The sequence below is a fragment of the Polypterus senegalus genome, chromosome 6 (genome assembly GCF_016835505.1).
Source record: "Polypterus senegalus isolate Bchr_013 chromosome 6, ASM1683550v1, whole genome shotgun sequence".
NCBI classification, from domain to species: Eukaryota; Metazoa; Chordata; class Cladistia; order Polypteriformes; family Polypteridae; genus Polypterus; species Polypterus senegalus.
Window position 1 is genome coordinate 63,891,361 of NC_053159.1, and position 13,394 is coordinate 63,904,754.

The window sequence follows — 13,394 nt, forward strand, 5'->3', positions numbered from 1 at the left end:
CTGCAATTACTTTAGCATCAGAACCACTAATTAGTAAATAATGGATTAAATAAAGAATTAGAACACCTAAAAAAGCAGAATGAAGATGAAAATATTGTTAAAAAGAAAAAAATACATTATTCCCATATAACTGCTTGGTACATTTTTATATATATAATATCTAATTATATTCTAATTTCTATATTGTTCCCAACACACAGAACTTGGGAAATAACACATCACTTAATTAGCCCAGGAGTCCAATTAAAAACAGAAGCTGGTTAGAAGAAAAACCTGCAGCCACAATGTGCACCCAGGACCAAGGTTGGGAAACACTGTCCTAGGGGTTCCAACAAATGTGCCCCAGCAATTTTAGAATATCTTTGTAAAATAAACAGTATATTAACTTTCACACTTGCTTTTCTTTACTTGGGATGATGTATTAAAAGCTTTCAGGTATATATGGGACAACTGTTTTTCAATCAGTCACTTTTCAGGAGGCATATAACACATTTTCAATAAGCTGTAAGAGTACCAACAAATTTGTTCATACCTGGGACAAGGAAATACATACCTGCTGTTGTATTTAATGTATGGTTTTTGTATTTATTGTCTTTTTTTCCATCTACTAGTATATGGGAAACATATAAGTAAGTCTGTTTGTACTGTGTGCACATCATAATGAAAATAAATTACATTTTTTGGCAGCACGCTACCATGCTAGAATGCACCTGTCACATCATCTCCTATCTGGCTGATGTGATGAATGCTCTTCGACAGAGCAGCGGCCAAGGCTCTTCTCATGTGCTCGTGGAAGGTGACGAGAAGGCCATTGAGATAGATTCAGATTGGGTTGAGGAACTGGCTGTAGAAGAGGAGGATTCTCAAGCAGAGGACTCGGTGGGTTGAACTGATGATCCAGTTTTCAGTATGTTTTTTTCATGCTATTATTTTAGTGACGCAATCCATCTATTTTTCTTTATGTATGCAGGATGAAGATTCACTTTGTAATAAACTATGTACTTTCACCATAACACAGAAAGAGTTCATGAACCAGCACTGGTAAGACATCTGGCTTCATAATGAACCCTGATGAAGTGTAGCCTTTGGTCAATGAGCTAATTTGAGGTTATGGAAGTTAGGATATTATTATTGTTGTGGTTCAGACTATTTTTAAAGTGGGATATTTGTGATCAAGGGAGCGGATTCTTTTTTTATATGTGATTAAAGAATTTGTAAGTCTACAAAAGTAAGACTTAAAAAGGAAAGCCTGAGTATTTTACCATAGTCCATTATTTTTGAGGTGGAAAGTTATTCCCAGAAGCTTGTTTTTATTCAAAACTTCTGAGTAGTTGAATACAAAAAGGATCTTAGCTAATTATCTTTCTTGGCTCTATTCAGGTATCACTGCCACACTTGTAAGATGGTGGATGGTGTTGGTGTCTGTACTGTGTGTGCTAAAGTGTGCCACAAAGACCATGAAATTTCCTATGCAAAATATGGCTCCTTTTTCTGTGACTGTGGAGCCAAAGAGGATGGCAGCTGCCAGGTAATATTTAATATTCTGCAGCTTGAAAGTACTTTAAAGCTTTCAGTTATTAGTTTACCAATTAACTACTGTAAGTCTGAAGTTTTGCAGTATGTATTAATGCTACTGAAACTCCCCTTTTGATAAGTTTAACCAATCCCTGGCAGGCACTGGTGAAACGCAGCCCAAGCAGTGGGATCAGTTCCACGATGAAGGAGTCGTCTGCTTTTCAAAGTGAGCCACGCATGCCAGAGAGTGCCATCCGCCATCAAAGTGCCTCCTCTTCAGAAAAGTCAAAGGTCACTATCTGTGATGGAAAAATAGGAGATGAAGAAAAGCCCAAAAAGAGTAGTCTTTGCAAGAATATTGAGGGCTGCCGTGAAGAGTTGCATGTTCAAGTGGTGAGACTACATTTGGTTATTATAAAGCACTTAACCAATCGAGTTTGTGTGACTCAGGACAGTTTTAACCTCTACTGTGTTCACAGTAGTATATGGATATTATATAATCTGCTAATATTCTGCATATACAATTATTTCTTATTCCATTAGTTTAAGCAGTTAACTGTCACTATTAGATTGCTTAAGATCTAGAAAAAATTTAAATATTCTTAATGTCATCCAAATGCCTGTACGTATATGAATCTGCTAAACCAGCATAGTTGGATATATGCTTCAATGAACATATACCAAAGAATATTTTTTTTATAGTTATCAGGTTCTTAAATGCTGAAAGTTTTGTATATTTAATTTTTCTAAAACATTAAACTGTAGAGTTATAAAAGAGTTGGATATAGACTGGTACTCTTGGCAGATGGGAGTGTGTGTGTGTGAGATGTATATTGGACTGGTGTCAAGTCTATAGCTGAATTCTGTCTAACAGCAAGTGCTCTTGGGATAGATTCTGGTTTTCCACAATTATTTGAAATAGGTATGTTCATGACATTGATAAAATAGATGTAAAGTATTAAAGAAATGTGAAAACATAGCTTGGAGGTTACCACTGCTTCCTCAGCATTTCAAAGTCCTGAGATTAAAATACCAAACCCAATCACTTACTATATACACCTTGCATGTTATTTTCCTGTGTATACATGGGTTTTCTCCAGGCACTCCAGTTTTCTTCCAAACTCTTTAACATATGTAGGTTAGATTTGTTGTTGAATGTCAGTTAGCCTCTCTAGGGTGTGTGTGTGTGTGTGTAAATTTGCTGTGCTTTCTATGTGCCTGCTGCTTCAAAGGTATGTTGTAACCCTGCAATCCAGAATTGACCTTAAAAGTGAAAATATAAACAAGATGTGTTCACCCATCTTTCACATACACAGCTATGATTTAATCAGGAGATTTTCATGAAAGATAAGCCGTAAAAAATGTAGCATAAATATTTAGAGTGGAAATAGACAAGATTTTTAGAAGGCGTGAGTCGGTTTAGATTTGGCTTAAATTAATACAGATGGTATGTTGTTGTGTTAAAGTGGTCACAAATAGTACTTTAACCTCTTGAGATTTTTTTTAAATTGGAGGACAAGTAAATTCTGAAAATGTGAATATTATTACAGTGTTCTCCCCAGAAATTTTTTCCAGCCGGGTGACATGAAAAAGTAGATGGATGTTGAAATTTGGTGGTGGGGAAAATTAAATGTGCACTATTTTTATTAGTTAATTATTATTTTTTTCCAATGCTCAATATGACTTCCTTTGTTAAGGTTTGACACTTGTGCCAGAATATTCTTTTTATTAAATTTAAGAAGTATCCAATTCAGGATCCTGCAACCCTAACAAAAATTTTAAATAACAATTGTTATGACATAAACCAAGAGGTACAAGTATTGTCACTGTTAGGAAGAAAAGTTAAAACAATGGGGAAGAAAAAGTATGGGAAACCTAATGAAGAAAAATGTAAAAATATTTTTCAAAGCCAACTTGCATATGCAGAAGGTGTCTTCAGTTAAATATTTATTCTTCTTTTCTTCCAAGAAGCCCAGTTGTCTGCAGTGTTCCCATAATCAAAGTCCCCAGGATCTGGGCCCTCCAAGGAGGTCAACCTGATATTATTTAGCATGCTTTGATTCATGCGATTTCTCAAACATGTCTTGATCCTTTTAAGGGCAGAAAACCCACTTTCACATTCAGCTGTGCTCACTGGGATCACTAGCCCAACATGAGCTAGTTTGGCTAAATTTGGGAACAACTCTTAGAGCTGTGATGTTGTTGCCATTTTTAGTAAAATCTGTTTTGGACTGAAGTCTTTGTATGATTGACTTCTGATAATTTTTGATGCAACTGTGCATTCTTGCCTGCTACTTTCATATTTTAAAATTGGAAGGCTACCATTTTTGGAGTAATGATTGAATCGTGAGTTTCTGCATTGAAAACTTTTGAAAAGCTGGAAATAATTGGCATGTCGTGGAATCTAGGTTCTTGACAACTGTCTCTAGGTATATATCTATACTAATAAAAGGCAAAGCCCTCACTGACTGACTGACTGACTGACTCATCACTAATTCTCCAACTTCCCGTGTGGGTAGAAGGCTGAAATTTGGCAGGCTCATTCCTTACAGCCTACTTACAAAAGTTGGGCAGGTTTTGTTTCGAAATTCTACGCATAATGGTCATAACTAGAAGCTATTTTTCTCCATTTACTGTAATGGAGATCGGCTCGAAAGCCGTGAGGGGCGGAGTTTCGTGTGACATCATCACGCCTCTCACGTAATCACGCATTACGTAGAAAACCAGGAAGAGCTACAAAACGCGCTGAAGAAAACATGCATTATATAATTGAGAAGGCAGCGAAACAATTAGAAGCGAGAGAGTGACATATAAAACCATATTCAGCGGCCCACGTGAACTGACGCAGTGCGCAGACAGAAAGCAACAGTTCCTAAGAGTGCTGAACAAAAACCGAATTACACTGCTACTCTCAAATAGACAAACCACATGCCGTGGTGCAATAGTAGAGCCTTCTCTTGTAGCGCCGAGGTTCGATTCCCGAGAGGGGATGCACTAAGTATGTATGCGCGCTTCTCGATTCATTTTAACCTTGAATCCCCTTAGTTTGAGACGTATGAAAACACATGCGGTTTAGGCAGAAAGACAGATCACCTATTGAAGCTTCATGAATAATAGATACTTTATTCGCGATCAATGATTGTTTTGGTAAAGCCATACTCAGTGTATTCATTAGATGAACGGTAAAAAAGTAAGAGCGAGGGGACGGTAACTTACTGAGGCACAGAAGCAAAACCACAATAGCACACGGGCTCGATGTACTGTAGTGCGCATCAACTCGATCTGACTTGCACGATCACATTCCAAAAAATATTTCTTTTCAAGTTCTGTTTAGTCTATATGTGTCAAACTCAAGGCCCACGGGCCACATCCGGCCTGACGTGTAATTATATCTGGCCCGCGAGATCATTTTATATACTGTATTATTGTTATTAATGGCCCGGGGATATGAAGTGCTGGTAACACAATAAACTACAGATCCCATAATCCAGCGCTTCAGCTGCCTTGTCGAACACTTGCCACGTTAATCAAGTCTAGCTTATGATGCTACAAGTTATTGCCAAGCTAGCCCACACAATGCCAAAGAGAAAAGGTGATTCTGAACATAGAGCCTTTAAAAACCGATGGGAGGCTGAGTATATGTTTACTAACATTGCCGGTAAACCCGTGTGTCTCATTTGTGGAACGTGTGTACAAAAACTGGGGTCTCCTAACCAGCAAAAGTCAAGCAGCCGGCGCGCGCGCATAGCTGTGCCAGCCTTTGAGACGCTGACTACGCTTCTGCCTTAAGTTAAAGTGAGCACTTTTGATTTTTTTCATCCTGCCCCTAAGCTGTAGCCCAGACAAGTGCAAACACGGGACCCCTTTTCTACACCACGGCAAAATAATATTAAGGCGATTCACACTTTCTTTTGCACGTATACGATTACACGCACGAGTGGAGGACTGACAGTGCCATCACAGCCGATTAATGGCAGGGACGTCTCACCAGTCTACACAAGACCCACCGCGACTGTCCCCAAAAGGCGATCATAACGTCACCGAACACATGTCTCTATACTATGTAAAAGAAAAAGGCAACTTTCCTTTCTTTACACTTTTTTCCTTTTATCCCAAACCAAACCCTTTCTCTCTTAACACTGCAGAGGACACAAAACAAATTTTCTTTATTTTCTGGTAATACCGGTAAGGCACATTACCAGAGGCAGAAATTTGAACGTTCACATAGAAAATGTAATTTCTATACCACAGCCGTCGTGTAGCGCTTTTCAAAATGGATCTACTACTGAGATGATCCATATACATTTTAGCTGCAGTTAGTACTACTTACCTGTTGTGTTATACCGTCTTTTAAAATGTAGTTTACCCGCAACCACTCGAGTAGTGCTCAATGTACCTGTACTTCTTAAAATGTTAATGTTTTACTGTTTAATAACTTTATTATTTTTCCCTTGCACTCAGTGACCAAAGCTATACACACACATATAGACACATACATATATACACACACACACACACACACACATACATACATACATACATACATACATACATACATACATACACACACACACACACATATATATAATTTGTGTGTGTGTATATGTAGATATCTACTGTATATACATATGCATATATGTATATAGATATGAAGATATGTTTGTGAGTGTGTGTGTGTGTATATATATGTATATGTGTATATATATGTGTATATATGTGTATATGTATATGTATATATATATATATATATATATATATGTATATATATGTGTGTATATATATATATATATGTATGTATGTATGTATGTATGTATGTATGTATGTATGTATGTATGTATGTATATATGTATGTATGTATATATGTATATATGTATGTATGTATATATGTGTATATGTATATATATGTATGTATATGTATATATATATATATACACATATATATACACATATACATGTGTATATATATGTGTATATGTATATATATATATATGTGTATGTATATGTGTGTGTGTGTGTGTGTGTGTGTGTGTGTATGTATGTATGTATGTGTATATGTATGTGTATGTATGTATATATGTAGATATGGGAACAACACTCATATCAATGACAAAACAATTACATTAACAATCATGTTATGTTATTTTTTACATTTTTCCTTTTTCATACCTTCTTTAACACACTACTTCTCCGCTGCGAAGTGCGGGTATTCTGCTAGTTTATCATATATTGCAGTTTTGAATGACTTTACATCACTCTGTGTATAAACAATGCAGAGATGTGATCATTCTTCTGCCAAATAATGATGAAGTCTTTTAAAATATCTCCCAGGAGTGTCTTTCAACTCCGTGATAGACAATTTTGTGGTGAGTAAAATTGGCTCAACTTCGGTAAGATTGACATCTTGCCTTTGCCAAGCCTTAGATAAGTTGGACAACAAAGGAAATACGTCTGAAAGCATCATCAGTAAGGAAACAAAATTGTATGTTTTAATACACCTGCTTAATCCTTCAGTTGTGATGTCATTTCTTTCAGTGCCCTCAGCTGTGACACTCCTCATGCACTGTCACCGTGACACTACTGCAGAGTCATGAGACTGCCATCTAGTGTCACTGGCCATTTTAAGTTCAATCTGGGGAATGTTCAGAATAATTTGGATTTCTGTTAAACCAGCCTTCCTAACTGAAGAATTTTGGAAGAAATAGAACAGCTGCATTAAAATGTTGTTCAGTTTTGTTAAATAAGGTACAGAAGCTGCTGATGGGCACTTGCAAGAGCCAATCGGTGGTTTACACAGTGAAAGTTGACCAAGAGTCCAGATGTTTTATCTTTAAGCAGTTTGCCACACCTTTCTGTTTCCCAATCGTAACAGCCGCTCCATCTGACTCTAGTCCAACCAGATTAGCAGTTTTCAAGCCTAGAGTGTCCATAGCTTCACACAGTGTGTTGGTTATAGTCTCCACTTTGCCATCAATCATATTGCGGGTTGATACAAAACTAATTCTGACCTCTTTAGTGACCTGGCAAACATATTTAATGTAAATAATGAATTGTTTTTACAACTGAGATGTCTGTGGTTTTATCACACAGAATACTGAAAACATTTTCAGCGTGTATGTTTTTCAGTATGTTAGACTTTATTTATGACTAGCCAAACCACGGCGTAGCATACGCCGCATAATCAGGCCGCTTTTTAAATGATTTTTAAGCACAGAGGAAAAAATAAACATTTGAAAAATACGTAAATTAATAAACCACCAAAAAAAGTAACATTGCAACAATGCACGCTACGAACCAACATACAATTGTCCGTGACTGAAAACCGGAGGAGCGCTGTCGCGCTTTCTCCTTCCAAAGCGAAGGACGGTGTTGAACGGCGTTCGTTCAGTACGCACCGCCCGCTTATGTGCCTGCTCCCAACTCCCTACCTGAGTCGCTTTCGTCTGTGTACAGTCCACAGGCACCTGTGAGTCACGTTGACTGTTAATTTTCCAAACACCGCCTCAGTCGGTTTCCATGTTGATTTTTCATTGTTCTTTGCGGTTCCGGCTGCTTTTTTTAATATATAATCCACCAAGTCACCCGACTATGGGGGGGCTTTACAAAGGGCAGGGACGTAATCAGTGCGAGCGTATGGCCCACATGTACTGGGAATTTCTAGTTCGTGGGGAACAATTGGAAGCCACGGTCTCCATCACGAATGGGGTTCAATGGCTTACTCACGCCTCCCCGCGCCGGGTAGACGCACATTGATCCATTTAGTGTAGCGTGCGTGCAATACCAGACATACAAGTGCATCACAGACCTGTTAATGCTCAATCTCACGTGGCTGAAAGCCACTTGTCCCTCTAAGAATTTGGACGCCGACCGCTGTTGGGTCGTGTAACTATTTAGCAGGCGGGAGTCTCGTTCGTTTTCGGAAATAACCAGCCAAATCGCTCCACCAACTAAGAAATGCCATGCACCACCACCCACAGAATCGAGAAAGAGCTATCTATCTGTCAATCCTGTCCGTGTCCGGGCCGGTTGAGGTTTCCTGTGTTGAGTCAAATGAAGCGAAGGGCTCCACACCTGGTGGTGGCCTTCCGTCAATTCCTTTAAGTTTCAGCTTTGTAACCATACTCCCCCCTGAACCCAAAGACTTTGGTTACCCGGTTGGCGGGGCCTTCATTGGTGAAGCAGGTGAGACAGTAATGAAACAGAGGCACAGGGCTTATTGGTTTTTAAAGACTGCTTCCTTCATTGGGTTTTAACCAATGCATGGAACGAACCAACACACAATCGTCCGTGCGGCGCTCAGGGTGGAACAGGAGGAGAGGAGAAGGACGTCCATTCAGCTCCGTCCGTCATGCTAGTCTGCTGATTTCTCGTTCAGTATGCACTGCCCACCTCCAACTCGTCACTTGAGTCGTCGTCTTTACACAGTCCAGATGCACCTGTGACTCACGTAGACTTTTCTTTGCTCTGTGCGGTTTAGGCTGCCTTTCTATATATAATCCACCAAGACACCCGACCACGGTGGGAGGGGTGTGTGTACATAGTGCAGGAGTATTTAAGAAGACGCATGTTTGTCTCGGATGCAAATTGCTGTATGTAGCGTGTTAAACAGTTTGCTATAGTGCACGCAGTCGTGCGTCGTAACCGAAAACTCGTTTTTTAAAGACTCCTCACTTCATTGTGTTTTAACCGCAGTTGTAAAGGAACGTTTTAAGGATCCCAAGAGATACCCCTCGCAAACAGTTTTACACGCCGCATATGGCGATTCACCTCCGCGAGAAACATGCCTCTATTAACACTCAACGTGGGTCGGAGCTGTATGTGACCTCTACGACAGACGAATATAAATGATGCCGGTTTTTCTGTGTCGTCGTGTCCGAATTGGTGGGCGTGGCTCTGTGAGTTGTCGTCGTATCCAATGGTCTTGGAGTTGGTGGGCATGCACCATAGGTGTCTCACTTGTCGGCGGCTTACTGAATCCACGCCCCTTCCGGCGTGCTTTCCATGGTTATCTTGCCTTAGTGAATTATATATATAGATCCTAAGACATCCAGCAGCTCTTGCATTATTCTTTTAGAGGTGTAATGTGCATTTTTACCAACATTGAGATGTTGTAAAAAGGAACAACTCATTTCTTTACAGTGTTCCAACAGCTTTTCAAACAACATTGTATGTGGCAACTCATTTTTTGCCAACCAATACATGGATCTTAAAGCTCCCACAAAGTCATCTCTCCATAAGTTATTTAACACAGAGACCTTTTAATTTGACCGATTCCAGTTTGCTCTAGTACACGCTTCCTAAAAGGTCAGCAGAACACTCAATGTGCATTTTACTTTTTTCATGGTCCAGCAAGCTTTCTACTTGAGGGGTGTTATTTCATCCACGATGAGCACCACATACCATTTTCTTTGACCATTAGCCAATCAAAATCTTTAAGCCATTGTTTGTTTATGCTGGATAAGCAGTGCTTAGCTTTATCAATTGGCAGAGTGTGTGCTGAAGAGATTTCCCGTGTTGGACAGCTTCTGCAATGTCTTTGTCTGAAATTGCTACATCAGGAGTTGATGCCGCACCTTCATTAGTTTGTGGCGTTTCTTTTCTGAAATAACTGAGCAGTGTTGTTTTCTGAGCACTTTTTTTTAACTCATGTTGGTAAAACATTTGGGGAAAAAATTAAAATTACCTATGAATAAGACTTGAGTGGGAAAGTGGTAGCCTGTTGGATATTCAATGCACACTTGCACTACGGCAGGGCAAGATATACCATACCATACCATACCATATTTATTTGTTGAGCGCTTAAAAACACAGCATTACAACTGACCAAAGCGCTGTACAGTTACAACAAGCAGGACTAAAAGCAAAATATTAAAAATAAACATTAAGAGAGAATTAAAACAGAGATACTAAAAACAGGTCAAGGGACCAAATAAAATAGAAAATAGCAAAAGACAAGTGGAAAATGAAACAGGTTAAGAATTAAAAGCCAATGTGAAGAAGTGCGTTTTTAGGAGATTTGAATGTGGCGACTGAAGCGGCTTGCCTAACCTCTAAGGGCAGGGAGTTCCAGAGCCTGGGTGCACAGACGGAGAAAGCCCTTTCACCACGAGCTTTAAAACGTGCCTTGGGAACGGTTAGGAGCAGCTGATCTGTGGATCTAAGAACACGAGGGGGATTGTGACAATGGAGCAAGACACTCAAATAGGCGGGGGCTAGACCGTTTAATGCCTTATAAGTTAGGAGGAGAATCTTAAAATCGATTCTGAATCTAACCGGCAGCCAGTGAAGGGTTTTCAAAATTGGTGAAATGTGTTGGATTCTGCTACTTCCAGTTAGAAGCCTTGCAGCCGCATTTTGAGCCAGTTGGAGTCTAGAAAGTGTGGCTTTACTGATACCAAAAAGGCAGGAATTAGAGTAGTCAAGCCGGGAAGTAATGAATGCATGAATTACTGATTCCAGGAGGTGGTTAGAAAGAATAGGCTTGAGTTTGGCGATTCGCCTTAGATGGAAAAAGCAGGATTTTACTGTGCTGTTGACTTGAGCATCCATTTTCAGGAGCGTATCCATTTTGATTCCAAGATTGGAGACAGACGAAGTTACTGGAATGGGAAGAGAAACGAGGCCAAGGGGTGGAGCCTGTTTGCAGTCGGGACTAAAAACAATGACCTCGGTTTTTGAAATCGTTCAGGTGAAGGAAGTTTACAGCCAGCCAGTCCTTAATGTCAGATAGGCAGTCGAGGAGAGGTTTGGTGGAGTCAGTTGGCTTGAGGGAGAAATAAATTTGGCAGTCGTCAGCATATAGGTGATATGAAATTGCATGCTTTCTAAAAATTGCACCTAAAGGCAGGATGTAGATTGAAAAAAGTAGTGGCCCTAAAATGGAACCCTGGGGAACCCCACATGGGAGTGGGACTGATTCAGATGAAAAATCGTCTAGCATGACTCTGAGAGTCCTGTTGCAGAAATATGACCTGAACCAGTCGAGGGCTAAGCCAGATACACCAGCCCAGGATTGAGTCGGAGATCATGATGTCGTGGAGATATGAACATAAAAAGGAATGGCAGATGGGTCACTTTAACAAAACCCTCAGCAATTCAGTAGCAAAACCTTTGCTCAGGACCTAGTGTGTGCTGCAAAGTTTTCTGCACATTTTCTTCAATATTGACGCAGGTCTAAATATGAGCAAATATATAAGAATGGCAGATGGGTTCACTTTAACAAAACCCTCAATATGAGTAAATATTAAAACTGCAGAGGGTGTCACTTTAACAGGAACCAAAGTGAGTGCTACAAGGATTTTTGCACACAGAGCACACCTAATGCTTAGACAACTGTGTGTGCATGTATGTATGTGTGTGTATATATATATATATATATATATATATATATATATATATATATATATATATATATATATATATATATATATATATATATATATATATATATATAAATATATATATAAATAAACTGCTCAAAAAATTAAAGGAACACTTTGAAAACACATCAGATCTCAATGGGAAAAAGAAATCCTCCTGGATATCTATACTGATATAGACTGGGTAATGTGTTAGGAGCGAAAGGATGCCACATCGTTTGATGGAAATGAAAATGATCAACCTACAGAGCCCTGAATTCAAAGGCGCCCCAAAATCAGAGTGAAAAATTATGTGGCAGGCTAGTCCATTTTGCCAAAATTTAATTGCAGCAACTCAAAATTGTACGCAGCACTTTGTATGGCCCCTGTGTTCTTGTATACATGCCTGACAACATCGGTGCATGCTTCTAATGAGATGACAGATGGTGTTGTGGGGATCTCCTCCCAGATCTGGACCAGGGCATCACTGAGCTCCTGGACAGTCTGAGGTGCAACCTGGTGGCATTGGATGGACCAAAACATAATGTCCCAGAGGTGTTCTATTGGATTTAGGTCAGGAAAGTGTGGTGGCCAGTCAATGGTATCAATTCCTTCATCCTCCAGGAACTGCCTGCATACTCTCACCACATGAGGCCAGGAATTGTCATGCACCAGGAGCCACTGTACCAGCATAGGGTCTGACAATGGGTCCAAGGATTTCATCCTGATACCTAATGGCAGCCAAGGTGCCTTTGTCAAGCCTGTAGCGGTCTGTGTGACCCTCCATGGATATGCCTCCCCAGACAATCATTAACCCACCACCAAACTGCTCATGCTGAATGATGTTACAGGCAGCATAATGTTCTCCATGGCTTCTCCAGACCCTTTCACTTCTGTCACGTGCTCAGGGTGAACCTGCTCTCATCTGTAAAAGCACAGGGCACCAGTGGTGCATCTGCCAATTCTGGTATTCTATGGCGAATGCCAATCGAGCTGCATGCTGCTGGGCAGTGAGCTCAGGGCCCATTAGAGGACATGGGGCCCTTGGGTCACCCTCATGAAGTCTTTCTGGTTGTTTGGTCAGAGACATTCACACCAGTGGCCTGCTGGAGGTCATTTTGTAGGGCTCTGGCAGTGCTCATCCTGTTCCTCCTTGCCCAAAGGAGCAGATACTGGTCCTGCTGATGGGTTATGGACCTTCTATGGCCCTCTCCAGCTCTCCTAGAGTAACTGCTTGTCTCCTAGAATCTCCTCCATGCCCTTGAGACTGTGCAGGGAGACACAGCAAACCTTCTGGCAATGACACGTATTGATGTGCCATCCTGGAGAAGTTGGACTACCTGTGCAACCTCTGTAGGGTCCAGGTATCGCCTCATGCTACCAGTAGTGACACTGACTGTAGCCAAATGCAAAACTAGTGAAGAAACAGTCAGAAAAGATGAGGAGGGAAAAATGTCAGTGGCCTCCACCTGTTAAACCATTCCTGTTTTGGGGGTCATCTCATTGTTGCCCCTCTAGTGCATC

General features: G+C 40.2%; 1 protein-coding gene across 10 annotated transcripts in view; it reads left to right on the top strand.

Moving 5' to 3' along the window:
• The window catches only part of ubr4 (ubiquitin protein ligase E3 component n-recognin 4), a 196,896-nt gene that overhangs the window by 67,420 nt on the left and 116,082 nt on the right, over window positions 1–13,394 (top strand). For all 10 annotated transcript variants that reach the window (XM_039756137.1, XM_039756142.1, XM_039756141.1 and 7 more), the window contains exons 34-37: window positions 688–879; window positions 971–1,041; window positions 1,381–1,528; window positions 1,675–1,908. In XM_039756137.1, coding sequence (XP_039612071.1) covers window positions 688–879; window positions 971–1,041; window positions 1,381–1,528; window positions 1,675–1,908 — 645 coding nt within the window. The remainder of the gene's footprint in view (window positions 1–687; window positions 880–970; window positions 1,042–1,380; window positions 1,529–1,674; window positions 1,909–13,394) is intronic.